Source organism: Oxyura jamaicensis, chromosome 1, assembly GCF_011077185.1.
Source record: "Oxyura jamaicensis isolate SHBP4307 breed ruddy duck chromosome 1, BPBGC_Ojam_1.0, whole genome shotgun sequence".
Lineage (NCBI taxonomy): Eukaryota > Metazoa > Chordata > Aves > Anseriformes > Anatidae > Oxyura > Oxyura jamaicensis.
Window position 1 is genome coordinate 81,385,985 of NC_048893.1, and position 14,695 is coordinate 81,400,679.

Here is a 14,695-nt window from a genome sequence, read left to right on the forward strand (position 1 = left end):
TCGTCCCGCCCTCGCCGCGCGGTTGGCTGCCGCCGCGCCCTCGGCCCTTCCAATATGGCGGCGCCCAGCAGAGCGGCGAGCTGCGAGGACTTCGCCGAGTTCCAGGTAGCGAGAGCGGGCCGGGGGACGGGGCCTCGTCTCCCCGCCGGGGGCCGTCGCCATGTGTGGCTGCTGCCTGAGGCGGGAGGGCCCGGGCTGCCCCACGGCTTCCCGGCCCCCGCTCGGGTCGCCCCGCGGCAGCCCCCGGCCGTGCGAGCAGGCAGGGGGCGCAGCAGGCCGCTGGGCCGCCCTGAGCGGCGCCCGCCTGCCCTTCGTTCCCCGGACCGCAGGGACTGTGGCTTCCGCGTGTATTTTTCTGTTTTCCGAGAGATAAACGTTTATTTATTTTTTTATTTATTTAATGCAGGAGTTGCTCAGGGTGATGAGGACGATTGATGACCGAATTGTCCACGAGTTAAACACTACAATCCCAACAGCTTCCTTCGTAGGGAAAATCGATGCTAGCCAGACATGTAAAGAGCTCTACCAGTCTGTAAGTGTCGATTTCTTTAAACTTCAACTCAGTTTCAGGAAGTTTTATTCTGTGCGGTGGCCGCTAAAGCAGCACACCTCAATTTCTGAGGAAAAGCCTCTTGGTATATATACCATGCTCTATGTATTCATAAGGGCACGCGGGACTTCTCTACATAGCTAAACCACACGCATGCGAAAGCTGCTTCACTTTTAAACCATGTTGTGGACTTGCTTGTCCTGCAATACCAATCCTTCGAGGTGTACTTCAGGCAGCCTGCTGTCTTTTAAGAAGGGGTACTGGATCACTTTTGTGGTACTCAAAGACTCTTATCTTGTATATTTGACTTTTACCATCAGATCAAGTCGGTAGCTACTGCTCAAAGCAACATTGCTTGCCTGTAGATTATGGAGTCAAAGGGCGTTCTGCAGGCATAGCAATGCCTTAACTTCAGACAGTCTCTTAAATTTGTAACTCAGAGTGTTTTTTTTTTTTTTTTTTTTTTTTTTCCTTGGGTAGTTGACCTAGTTGTTGTGACTTTGTCTCATCCCCACTTAGCTGATGGAAGCTCACACCAGCAGAGAGAGAATCATCAAAAACTGCATCGCTCAGACTTCCAGTGTAGTGAAAACTCTCAGAGAAGAGAGGGAAAAGGCACAAGATGATGTAGCATTATTAAAGCAACTCAGGAAAGAGCAGACAAAGGTGAGTGGTGGAGTTTTTGTGAGGTCACTTAGAAGTCAGAGGGAGTCTTTCTCAAATGGAAAGATCTCCATGATGGAGAGAACCTGAAAGGGGTCTTAAGTGGTGGTGTGCTGGGTTCTTGTCAGCTGGGTTTGTGAGAGGTGTTTTTCCTGGCACTCAGAACAGAACTGCTTTTATCCTGTAAATTGAACGCTTTTGGAGGTTCTATTACACAAATGCATAGTAAAACATGCATGCTTTTCCAGAGTGGACTCTAGCTTTCACTAACGCCACTTAATGTACAACTTAACTGGGGCTTCTTTATTATCTTCAAAATGTCTGGAGGTGCCTTTTGCCTTTTTTGAGATTTTGTGAAAAGTAGTCTGTCTGCAAATGGCAGATGTGTGCCAAGATACAAACACTAAAAGATAATGAAATGTCTTTCATGTTTGTCTCTTGTACCGCACAGTTACATGGACTTAAAGCTGTCGCTATTCATCATCACCCTGAGAAGCATTGTTCTTACTCAGTGTATTAATTGGAGTTCCTGTCCTGTCTGAGGCGCTGCTAGACAACCTTGAATTCCACTTAAGCAATTTTTTTGTTGTTTAGCGTTGTTTAGTATTTTGTGTTTATGGTGTGAGAGTGACTTCTGGGTTCTGTAAAGGAATTTTAATGTGCAAACCTTCTCAGCCCTGAATGGAATCTTCCATCAGCCTCTGGGTGGAAGCTGTAATTCACCAGAGGTGAATTGGAGGGACTGTCAGAAGTGGAAAGAAGTGGTCTTTTGCAGAGCAGTTGAATGCTGATGCAGATGTAATTGAAGAGCTTCCCAGGGAGATGACTTGAGTTCAGGGGTTCAGAAACCAGCATCTGATTTTCCCAGGCACTGAGTGAACTGTTTGATGTGCTCTCAGAGACGTGCTTTGTTGTGAGCTCAGATTTAAAGAACCAAGTGGCAAGCAAGTGGTATTGTCCTTAAAGCCTAATTTACACAACTTCTAATAAGCATCCATATTAGTTTTGGAAAATTGGAATGATAGTTCAATATTTTCTAAAAGTCCCCCCTCCCCCCCCCCCCAAGTCAATTCTTTAAATCACTTAGTTACTGAGCCCAAAACCTACCACGAAACCAACAGGAGAATCTCAATGATAATGTTTAATAATTGGATGTGATTTCAAATGTTAAAAGCAATCTGCAATTTGGAAACATCCCAGAAATCCTTTGATCAGATTACCTCAGATTTGCACTTGATTTTGAGAATGTTTTCTTCCTCATTTCCACTTTTTTCTTTTCCTTCTCCATGAGCTCTTTTTTTTTTCTGGAACTTAAATAAACTCTCTTGACAGAACACATCCTACATTTAAGATTATTCATTTTGAATGTATATTTGTTTGAAATACAGATCTGTTCTTTATGCTTTTCTCATACTTTTAATGGTACAAATTGGAGGACTTTATACAAAATTACTGCTTCTGAGTCACTGCTTCAAAAAAAAAAAACTTTTGGTTGTGTGGGTCTAGCAGTCAGTTCTTTCAGACCACTTACATAAAAGTATCATTTGATTATTGTATTAATTTGGTATCATCTTAGTTCTCTTGTATGAAGTGTCATAAAATGGCCACCCAAATTAATTCTGGAAGTTCAAAACATACAGCTTAACAAGTATTAGCTTAATGAAGTGAATTATTGGGGCCTGCTAAAAATATTGGAGTATGTTTTTAGGAGGAGAGGAAAAAAAATGCAAACGTAAAAACAAACACACCTGTATAGAACCTGTATAGCCTTGTCGATCAACACTGATTTCATTGCTGTTTGGGTCTGCAACCCTAAGCAACAGGCCGAAATAGTAGTTTTGCTGAGGCTTGGTGTCAAGATGAGTTATGTGACAATGCTGACAATTATAAACCTATTCATGTATTCCATCAGGAAAAGCCCCTCTTTGAAATGCTGAAGATCTTCTGAGCAGTTATGTTATAAAGACTAATGCTGGTCATCTAGCGACTCTGTTAATGCTGGGTTATTGTTTCAAACAGTTTGGAGTCCTGTTGAGTAGGTAAAAGCTCATCCAATACCTGCATAAGCTGTGTGTGTCTGGACATCCTGCTTGGAGGTTTTATTTTAAAAAAAAAAAAAAATAATGTAATTGCTCTCTTGGTTTGTATCCGTTCACCAGCTCTCTAGTTGGAGCCCCATATTTAAAATCTACTCACTCTAGAGTCTAAAACTCCAACAAAAATAAATCCTAAACATAGGCATAAATAGCAGTTGGGCTTTAAGTTGTCTACTATTGCTTCTGGAACTTGTGGCAGGGTCAAATTCCCACAGGTCATCTGAACACAGCTGTCACGTGTGCCCCTTGCAGTTACTAACGGAGGTGAAAAAAAATTCTTGAGTGAGTGCTCAAGAACTGCTTATTGGCGCATTTCTTGCCAGAACTCTTGCATCTGTGTAAATCTGATTTGTCCTGCTGTGATCAAGTACCATAGTAAATGGTTCAGAGAACATGAATATAGAGAACGTGAATATATATGATCTGTTCTTGTAGACCCTTTTTTGGTCAGTGCACAGAGCAGATGACAGAGAAAGCAGAGGGGATGTCTTCGTGATCTTAACCCTAAATCAAGAATCTGATTTCCGTCATAGTTTTGCTGCCACCTGTCCTATTTGACTCTAATAATGCATGCATGCATGGAGGAATGAGAACTCAAGGCTGCAAAACTAACCCTAGCACTACCATTCCCTGTTCTGAGTGCTTGAATTGGGCATAGCTGTTTTTGTTGGTGAAGCCGTGAAGGTTAATCAGCTAATTGCTGGCAAATCTTGATGGGCAGTCTTTAAGAATGGAGAGCTAGTAACGAGTAGCTACTTGTGCAAGGCTTGCACTGCAAGTCGGCCTTCACAATACGTCTTGTGGACAACTCTAGAGTACCCAAAGCATTGGCTGAATGGAGGGACCAGGCTTTCAGGATAACTACCTGCAGTTTGTACCATTGGAGGGGATGCACACCTGGTACTGGGATTTTGTCAAAGAAGTCGCAAAGGTAGCGAATACTGAAGGCTGCAGGGAGCTGTTTTGACAATAACCTGTTTTTTGTCTATTATTTTCTGCAGTTGAAATTGATGCAGTCGGAGCTGAATGTTGAAGAAGTGGTAAATGACAGAAGTTGGAAGGTACTCAGTCTTTTAAGAAAGTGATGTGGCTCTTTGCTGTGGGTTTGAACTATCCTGCACTGGACTGCTTTGGAGGCAGGTTAACTAGAAATAGGTGAGGGCAGTGCTGGGGAAAGTAGGGAAAGCGCTCAGTCATTTTCCCATTTCTAGATGCTTTTCAGTTGCACTATGAAGGAAAGAAATGTGTCTGGTTTAGTGGGGAGGAGGGACCGTGGAGTACTTCCTGTGTATTCTTTTGCTGCAGCATTTCACTTCTAGCATGCTTTTGTGCTTTGTTCTAGCTTTCTAGAGTTCTCAATTCTGCATAAGTAACCCCTTTCCCTTACTAAATCTAAAAGATTTTTTGCAAATAGCTAACGCTGGCTGCAGCTCCTTTCTTAACCTCTGCTGTAGGATTTTAGCCCTGAAGTTTGCATCAGGATGAATGCAATACAACTTTTAAGTCTTATTGTATTCTTGGAGGTCTAATCACCATAACAGAGCTCTATGGAGACTGAACAGATGTGTGTTTAAAGGGTTTCCCAGTCAGTACTGAATGGAAAAAGCTAAAAGAGAAAAAGCTAATCATGCCCTTAATTCATTATTCCCTTAAGTCTAATTAATTTAGGGCCAGCTTGGATAAAACTCAGAAACATCTCTAACAACATGCTATAGACCACCGGTGGCAAACATTTTATGGCAACTCTACTGTCAGTTTTATTTTAAAAGGGCATGATGTGAATTGGCTTCCAAATTAACACATTTGCATTCATCTCTCTATATGACCCTTACAATGGAGTTTATCTGCAGAGTGTTTTGCATTAATACAGAAAAGGCAGCAAAATGAAACTTTTACAGAGCAGCATGAATTTTAAGGTATCTTGAACAGTGTTTTTTCTCTGTCTGAAAAAAGAGTAATACTTCACAGGTAGACTATAGGAGTTAATTGGACTGAGCAACACGCTGAGATCTCTGGGTAGATGATACTAAAAGTAGGAGGCAGTGTTAATAAGTTTGTAATATTTATCTTCCATGGGCTTCAGAGGTACTGATAACGATGTTTTCAAAGTTTGCATGGAAGCACGCAAAAAAAGCATGCAAAAGCTGGAAGCAAGCTGGAAACTGAGATTTATTTTTTTTGGTATGTTGTTTCACGTGAGAGAGCCAGCCTTACAATTGTTTAAAGTGTATTTCCAGTACCCTTTAAGACATATGCCTATTAAATGACTTGGACAAAAATGGAGCAGTTTTCCTCGTACTAAAATGTTTCTGAATGGGATATTTTTGCGACTGCTGATTTCTATTGTTTCCTTCTATCAGTTACCTGATTTCGGATCTTTACACACTGTTAACTCTTCCAGATCTGTCCATTGCATGTGGTAATGTAGTGGGACAGGCTGTGTGTGCATGTGAAAAATGATATCACAACTTCCATGTTTTCTGTAATGTGAATTAGTCTGTAATATGTGTCTTTCTTAAAGTGAACCAAATTTGATGATAAGTCAATGATTACTTAAAATTGTTAGGTATAAATGCATAAGTAAGGCATGCTGCCTACCTCACTTTTCTGGAAGTTTGCCATTGGTGCTGAATGAGGAGATCAGTTGCAAAAGCAGACAATTCTAGGAAGATAAAATAACATTTTATACAAGGCGCGTTACTTCCCCAAGATGACAAGGCCAGTCACTTTGCATGTGAAGCCTGAGGGAGACTACACAAAACTTTACATCCTGAACATCAAAGGCATTTGGATCTGAAAATTACCTGGATAGCTTAGCCCAATATATTTTTGTGGGAGTGCTGCTGGTGGACCTAATAACCACCAGTGCCTCAGCTTGGTGCTAGGTGGAGCTCGTGTTACACTTCAGGACGTGGGCTGCATAGTTTGGCGCCCAAACTTTAAATAACTAAATCCCCTGCAAACAGCCCCAGTAACTTTGGTGTGAGCCTGCATGTTGTGCTTTTGATCCAGACTGTTGTACGTTAATTACTGGCCTACGTTAATTACTGGCCCACGTTAGGTTAAGCAGGCTGTTTGACGAGGTCTGAAAGTTTGAGCTAAATTAAAACGATCTTCAGGTTCTATTTCCGTGTGCTAAATGTTACCCAGAGAAGGTGCCAAAGGTGAATGCGGTGAAGAGCAGCGTGGCCTTTCTGAGGGACTGCTGGCAACATCAGCAACCCCAGTCAAATAACTAAAAGCAGGACCGTTGCTTCCAAGAACACATACTTGCACCTCTTTTTAGCTGTCACAATAGTGTAAAGTGTGTTTGCTCAGGAAAGAGAAGAATGCAATGTCCCAGTTTTAATGCCACAGTGAACTTAACAAAACACAGCTGGTCAGGATCCTTCCACTGGTCTTTTCCCTCCCTCTTTAGAACACCACCAACAAAATCTCCCACCAATCAACTAAAAACTTCAGCATCTTTGATAGTGACAGACCACCAGGATTATAAGCCTACCCTATCTGAGGGAGAATACTGTTAGTGCTGTGCAGTCAGTCCCCCAGCACCAGGCTGCAAGCTTTGGATTCAGTAAAGCCAGGAGAGAAAGTGAATGGAGACAGATGCCTTGGTAAGTACCATTTATTGGTACAGCAGGGCTGGGCACCTCGAGGTAGGTGCTATAGGAGGAGGCAGTTGCCTGAACTAGCTCTGAAGATCGAATCATCCCTTGGACATGAACTTACTTTTGCTCTTCTGTTTTGGTGTCTCAGGTATTTAATGAACGTTGCCGAATTCATTACAAGCCTCCGAAGAGTCAATGATGTTAAGTACTTTCCATCAAGGTGGTCCATAACCAAGAGAGCCAAACTGGAAAGAGACCTTGGGCGAGCTGAATCGGGACCCTCCAGAGTCAGGAGAACCCAGTCCTGTTTTGTTTTGGACCTACTCTAGCTGGAATCTCAATTTAAATAATTCTCCTCTAATTAAGAGAAAACAACTCATCTTTTGTACAAAATATGTGAACAAATGAGTTTTATAGTATTAAAATAATTTTCAAATGGAATGTGAAAGTGGTATCTTTCTTAAACTTTTCAAGCTTCAGGAGCCCAAGAGGGGGAGAAAGTGTTGGGCTTTTGTTTGTTTAAAAAAAAGGGGGGGGGGGCAGCTCTGAGCAGCGTGGACAGGGTTTTCCCAGAACTGATGCTTGGTAAACGATCATTGAACATGGTGCGAAAATTCAAAAGGAAATAAACATTGCAGAATGATAAGCAACCAGAGGTTCAGCACCCATCAAAGTAAGAAGCTGCCAGCCTTATTTTGAAATACTCAACACTCCCAGCATTGATTTAAACCCTGCCTCTGGATACAAGTTTCCCATGGTTTTCCCAGTGCTGGCAGCAGCAACTGTTGCAGCTGCTGTTTCACCTTTGTTACCATGCTCTGGCTTTTTCTTTAAACCTGGAATGTGATGTTGATTAAAACTACTTTGTGTTGGAAAAGAAAATATGTATTTGAACAGCATTTAGGATGGAGACAGTTAACTATGTTGTCCCTATTCCACCCCTTTTTCTAAAGAAATTGTTCTGTAGGTGAATTATATTTAGAGAAAATAGCTGTGCATATCTGATACTGCTGAGTCTGCTTTTTGTATTGTATTTAGAAAGCTTTAAATAAGACTCCCCCACAGTAACACAGCAAAGAAAGCATCATTTAAAACAGGAAAAATATGACTAAAGTGAAATTGCTGTAATTATATATATATATATATATATATATTTACTAATTCTGACAAGTCAAATGGTCTGCTTGGTTACCAGCTGTTTCTGTTAGAGTAATAATACTCAAAAAACATTGATCAGAGCCTTAAAAGTACAGGCACCATCTTGCAAACACTTTGGAATTCAGTTACACCACTGAAATGACTGCGTACTCTCATGTCCTTAAAAGCTTTGTACATAGGGCGAGTAGGAAGTAGCTGGAGGAATGTCATTGTGTCACTGAAAACTGCAAAGATCTTTGTAGTGTTTTCTCCATAGTCATTTGTCCAGCAGAGATCCTTAGACTACGTGGTGACCTTTGTTTTTTAGACAACAGGTTAGTTGTGGTGTCATTTAGTCACGCTTTTCATTGAGAATGAGGTAGAAATCTATTTTAATTCTTTAAGGATATAAATCCTAATAGTGAAACACTTTTTTTCTTCCCCACCTTAAGGTACTGTAACTGCTCCAAGCAGAACTTTACTCTGATTGAAGCTCTCATTTCCTTCTGGAGGTATTCATTGTTTTTCTGCAAGTCTGAAAGCAGGGGAAAAAAAGCTGGTAAATTCTTATCAGTGTTTATTCTTTAATATTAAAGCAAAGTGGAAGTCAAGTACTGCTCAGAACTGGGGGCTGAGTTGCCGGTAACCTAATTTCCACAGGAGGTGGTCTGTTGATCAAATACTGGGAGTAGTTACTTTTAATTTCAAAGTCACTGCTCTAAAGCTGGCATCTAATGTAAGTGCCTAAAATATTTGTTCTCTCCAGGGTCTGGGTCTACAGCTGCAGTCCTTTTAAGTCAGTGATCAGTGTTTGAGTGAATCAGCAATGTCTTGTACAGATGAAAGAGGCTGAGCTCATTGGCTTGAGTTGTCATTCTCTCCATGAACGGGGCTGTAAGGATCTCCTCATCTGGTGTGGCGAATTGAGAGAAAATAGAAAACTTACAGTTTTAACACCCGCCACTCCCTTTATTCCCAAGAACTGCAAACGTTTTTCACTTTGTTCAGGAAGACGTGCCAGGACAGCTGGTTTTCCTCATATGGCTTTCATCCTCTCACATAACAGTTCTGAGGAATTCTGCAACATCCTTATCTGTAACACGCTCCTATCTTGATCTGTATACCATTGAATTTAGTCCTGTCAGCCCTAGTTTCTCAATCTCAAGCTCTTTGTAGCAAGAACAGGCCTTGAAGTTAGATATGAAGCACGTGTTTGCAGTCTGTTGCATCACTTGTTATCTGTGAGGAGGTCAATAAGCAGAGTTTCAAGAAAAGCATAAATGGTACTGCTTATTGAATGTTTATCTTGATTGTCTGAATGCAACTAACTACAGGTTTGATAGGAAAGGAACAGAATTAACTAACTTTCAGCACTTACCTGAGCCTAGGACTAAATTTTTTCCCCTTCTGAATTTTGTCTCTGCACCTTTCTGGTCAGGCAGAAGTAAGTACAGTCACTGCATGTAAAACAAAATCTGTTCCTCTTTCCTACCTGGAAGGATATTGAGACAATATGATTTCAAGTAGAACGGGACCTGCACTAAGGAAATTACTGAACGCTTTATTCTGATCTGAAATGTGTTGGGAAATGCTGGGTGTGGCTTTGATGCATTTCCTGAGCATATGGACTAGTCACCTGCATGTGGGTGGAGAGGCAAGAGGTTCTAGTTTCAGCACTAACCAACTGTCTTAAGGTATGGATGGCTGGAGATTGTCCTGTACTTTTCTTACTGACATGCAGCCTTTATACACATAAGATTTTAATGTGCTCTTTATATTTGCTGTTAATATCGTTAGTGCTTTACATGGCTTTTTGCCCCTGTTCTCAGCATTTCTCTCCTCCTCCAGTTCCGCAGTGGTAGGTTCCATATGTTAAAAGTCATGTGATGCCATGACACATGTGTATGTGTATATATACGAGGTGCCTGGTGACTCTTCTCAGACTGCTCTGGACTTCCCTCCTCAGAACCAGCCATCATTTCGGAGAAGTTACCTACCACTATGATGCCTGGGGGCTTATCTGAAACTAAGCCTGCTACTGCAGAAACCCAGCATATTGTTGACCAGGTGAGTTGCAACCTATCTAAAGATAAAGTCTGTGTGAAGGGTGAATCTTGTGCCAAGTCTGGGAGACCAGGTGGTGATATTGAGTGTTCAAACTGAAGAAGCTGAAAATGCCCTTGCCAGTAAGTATTTTTCTCAGCGTTCTGTGCAGGCACTGTGCAAATAAGACAAAAACAGATCACTTCTGTGTTTCATCCTTGTCCATAGGCAGGCACAGTACCGGCTACCTTCACTTAATCTTTGCATACAATTAAAAGACCAACTCTACTGTGCCAGCATTGAGGTCGATATATTTGAAGGGAGAAGATTGTACCTGGTAGAATGAATTCCTCACTGAAGGAAGTGGACAGGACAAACCATGTCCACTGTATGCATTTAAAAAATTATATGCAGGATGTAGCATAAATAAATAGCATGTTCTCTCTTGGCATCTAGCGCTTTCTAGAGCTAAAACTGTGATGCAGGGGCTGTTGGTGAGCCAGGAGCAAGGGTGAGACCAGTTCCCAAACCTCTTCTGAGTTGCCAAAGTGATTAGTTACAGGCAGTGAGTGGTGCCTTCCTGGAAGCACCAGTGTTGACAACACCTCTACAGATCCTCTAATGCTCTGCGGTGCAGCAACTCAGAGAGGAGAGCTCATATTGAGGAGCAGGAGGGGGACAACACTGGCATGGGAAAGCTCCTTTCATATCTCCCATCTGATGTTCCAGGCTATCCTACCAATCCCATTCACCCTCGCAACTCTGAAGGGACGAGCTCCTCCTTCTTTGGCACCTGTACAAAGTATAATTTATGCCCTACTTGAGGAAACAAATAGAAGAAGTAGTGGGGGTGCGTGCGCAGGGCTCCAGGCTCTCCGTTGCTGTGCCGTGGTAGACAGAGTTTCCACCAGCACTGTTTTGTGTTTCCTGTGAGCTTGTAGGCTAACAGCAGGCAACGATGGAGCCAGACTAAGGTGAGCTGGGTTGATTGTGGGGAGAGGCATTGCAACCAGGAGATCCTTGTAAAACAGGCAGACTGGGGCTGTCAGTTGTACATATACATGGGGGAGAGTTGGTGTATGTTCTGGTGGGTGGTGCTAACAGGCTAGTCAGAGGGGAGATAGTTTGCAGAACAGGAAGGGAAAGGGTTATCTAAAATTGTCTGCAGGACATGGATTCAATTGCTCAAGAGCAGTGTTACTGTTCCTCCTATGCTGACAAATGTAGTTTAAAAAGCAGCACTTGCATAGATCACAAACTCCCTTTTGCATACAGAGAGAAGACCATGGACATATGAAGACCACAGAACAATGCCAGGGTTTGTGGTACCTTTGTGTATATGCGGTGTATTTTGTGGTTTCTTCATGTGTAAGACAGGGAGGACAATGTCTCCAGCCAGCTGAAGGCTGTGAGGTTTGACCAGTGAGCGTGTTAAATGTGTTAAAGGCCTTCTTTGAATGGTGCTAGGACACTGTAGCAAACCAGATGCCAAGCTGTGTTTTTAATGCTGGGCTGTGCTATGGGTGATCAAAATCCTACTCTGCTGCAGTGCTTAGTCATGAAGCCGTGGTGCTTAACGGTAAGTGGGCAACAAATGCACCATGAAATGTAAAAGTTCATTTCAGCCTGTGCTGGTGTTCCCAAAGTACTGGACAAATATGGAATCTGAAACGTGAATGTATTGGTATTTGGTCTGACTCCGGAAGAGGACTGATCTAATTTTTGGTGCTCTTCTATTCTCAGTTAACTTCAGGAAAATGAAAGCAAATTATTCTTTGCTCTTAATTTTCTGCAAAGTATGAGATTTCTGCCTTCTGCAGAGGGTGAGAGAGGGGTGTCCCTGGTTCTTCTCTCAACCTGGCTGTCTTTGAAAAAGCTCACGCCCCACTGCAGAGCCTTTGATACAGTTCTCTAAGGATAGGGATAATATTCTTGTGAAGGCAAACCTTATGGTGGGACAACCCTCCTGTGCTTGTAGCTGGATAAGTGTCACCCTGTAATGATGCAATTCTATACAATTTTATGATCTGCTAGGAGGAGGAGCGATTGATATGATTTGAGTGAAGTTATGCATCTGCATAACTCGGTATCCTATATACCATATATATAACTATATTTGTTCAAGGTCCGTCAGCTCTTGAGATTACGTAATTATTTACTTACACCTTTTGCCTCGTTTGTACTCTAAACCTTAGTGAGTTGGGGAATGCTCTTTATCCAGTCTCCTTATTTTATAGCTATTGCATGAAGCTGAAGAATGTTTGGGGTTTAAGGAGCTGTTAAATAAGGGCTTAGAAATGTTGTATTTTTCCATTTGTGGGTTAAGAAGCTGTCTGCTTGCCCGCCTGAATTTACAGAAGGCTCTGCCCATAAATGACAAATGTGGAAATCATGGTCAGAGGCCAGGCGAGATCATAAACCTGGGGAGGGGAAGAGCTGGCTTTCTTTTGTCTTGAGAGAGGAATTAAGTGTACCTAAAGATGCCACGGTTAACTTTTGCATCTTAGAAGCCCCCAGACCCAGCCAGCTGGAAGCGGGTTGGAAATTGAAGCCATATGGAATCTGCCCCATTGGCCTGGGTGAACAGCAAAAGGCCCTTAGCAGTTACTTCAATAAATGAGAGAGTATGAGAAGCCTCAGTATGATGAATTGAAGGTATTGGATAATTTCTGACTGAAAACAGTTGATCTGGATGTCACCAGGGCACTCGTTGGGACCTGCTTGGTAGGAAGGAATGCCATGGGAGTGGCAGAGGGTTGTAGGTAGGTGTGCTGGGAAGAGCAATTTGTTCTGTGAACGTGTGTGAAACAGCCTGGTGGTGAGAAGTGCTGAGCTCCTCCCAGGGACTGCCTGAGCAGGCTGCAGAGTGATTATGTACTGGTCTGCCCGACTTGTGGAATGCATTTTCTGTGCATCAAGCCATTAACGTGTGTCATGTGCTGAGGAGAGGCTGTTACCCAGCCTGCAAAAGATTTTTTGTGCTTTCTAGATGACAGAAATAAGTTTTCTGGTTACTGTTGCAGTTGTTGCCTTTCTGTTGGGAATTTGTGTCATCGGATGCAAATGACTGTAGTACAACAATCACCGGTACATAAGTTGTGATGCCTTAGACACCTGGACAGACTTCCACCACTGTTCACAGCTATCCCCTTGCTACTTCTCTGCCCTTTCAGCCTAGTAATTGTAGGAATATTTTGCCTCAGAGGGCTGTACCAGTGTGATGGGTAATGAACTTAAACTTTCCCTACACTGTTTCAGGAGAAACAGTTTCTTCCTGCCGTCCTTCCTGCCTTCCTTCCTGCCTTCCTTCCTGCCTTCCTTCCTGCCTCCCTCCCTCCCTCCCTCCTCTGTAAATGTTTTAACTGTGCATATTTTAAGATCCACAGGGCTTAACTTGGATACTACGCATAAACATATCTACCTGAACTGAGAGGGTAAATGCTTTCAGCACAGAGTATATTTTCTTCTGAAACTACACTATCTGCAACTGCTATGTAGTGAAGACCTGATGATGTTTATGCAGGTCTGTTGCTGGTTTTTGGCAGGAAACAGTTTAGCTGGGCAGCTTTTAGGAAAAAAATCTATTAGGAAGCCTAATTCTAATGTGATTTTACAGAATACTGGAAGCAATACTTGAAATAGGAAAGAAGGCTGGAGATTTAGTTGTAAATTGAATTATTTTGATGGTTCTATGTTTATTTGATTACATGTGCGTGTTTAGAAATATGAAAATTTGAGTGGTAGAAAAGCCTAAATATGAATTTGCCAACCATTTTTTCCCTTTCTTTTTACAGGTGAAGCCACAATTTGAAAGCAGGGAAAACAGAACATATGGCATCTTTGGAGCCATAGAATATAGGACTCAGGTGGTTGCTGGAATAAACTACTTCATTAAGGTTTGTATGTTTTATAAGGGGGATTACTTTGTAGTCAAACAATACAGGTGACTTGCATAGTGGCTTATAGCAAGAAAGGGAAGCACATGTAGAAAACCTGATGTGACTAACAAGAATCACCAGTATCTCTAGCTGCTTATAAAATTCCTCTGTCGCTGCTCTAGAATAGAAGTATAAAAACTTAAACAACATTCACTGTGCTTGTTCAGATGTGAATGATAACTTTTGTAAGATCATCTCACCTGAAGACAGTGGATGGCCTTATCAGCTCAAATGCTCTAAACTAGCCGTAACTGTGCTCTCCTGTTGCCTTCCAAGGCAAAGCAGCAGATTTCATATTCCCTCTTGTGTCCTCCAGTAGTGTTTATTATAATTAATTTGAGGCCAGCCTGAGCATCTGTTGGGCAGTTAGTCAGTTTTTTAATTTAATGCGAGTATCCCAGACTCTTCTGACTAGTTTTGCATGCAAGCCTATGTGTTGACCCTTTGGTTCTGTGTCATCTGCTGCAGAGGTACAGCCTGCCTGTTCTTTCTTTACTTAAACAAACAAACAAACAAACCCACTTTGCAAAAGAAGATAGTGCAATTCATCCTCTATTGGATAACTTTACCCACGGATTTCAGCACTTTTCTGAGAAGTAACGTGTAAGAAGTTGCAAGGCATATCCTGCAACCAGAACTGAAGGCTTGAAAACACTTCTT

At 42.2% G+C, this 14,695-nt stretch overlaps 2 protein-coding genes across 2 annotated transcripts; both read left to right on the forward strand.

Annotated features, from left to right (window-relative positions):
* The first annotated feature begins 30 nt into the window (after positions 1-30).
* CCDC58 (coiled-coil domain containing 58) lies at positions 31-7,593 on the forward strand. The gene is made up of 5 exons (XM_035314351.1): positions 31-105; positions 407-532; positions 1,070-1,216; positions 4,311-4,370; positions 7,066-7,593. Exons 1-5 carry the CDS (start codon positions 55-57, stop codon positions 7,114-7,116), a joined length of 435 nt encoding a protein of 144 aa, XP_035170242.1. The 5' UTR covers positions 31-54; the 3' UTR covers positions 7,117-7,593.
* Positions 7,594-8,926: 1,333 nt separating this feature from the next.
* On the forward strand, positions 8,927-14,411 carry CSTA (cystatin A). Its single transcript, XM_035314360.1, has 2 exons — positions 8,927-10,121; positions 13,892-14,411. The coding sequence occupies exons 1-2, from the start codon at positions 10,056-10,058 to the stop codon at positions 14,042-14,044; spliced, it is 219 nt and encodes a 72-aa protein (XP_035170251.1). The 5' UTR covers positions 8,927-10,055; the 3' UTR covers positions 14,045-14,411.
* Positions 14,412-14,695: the final 284 nt, after the last annotated feature.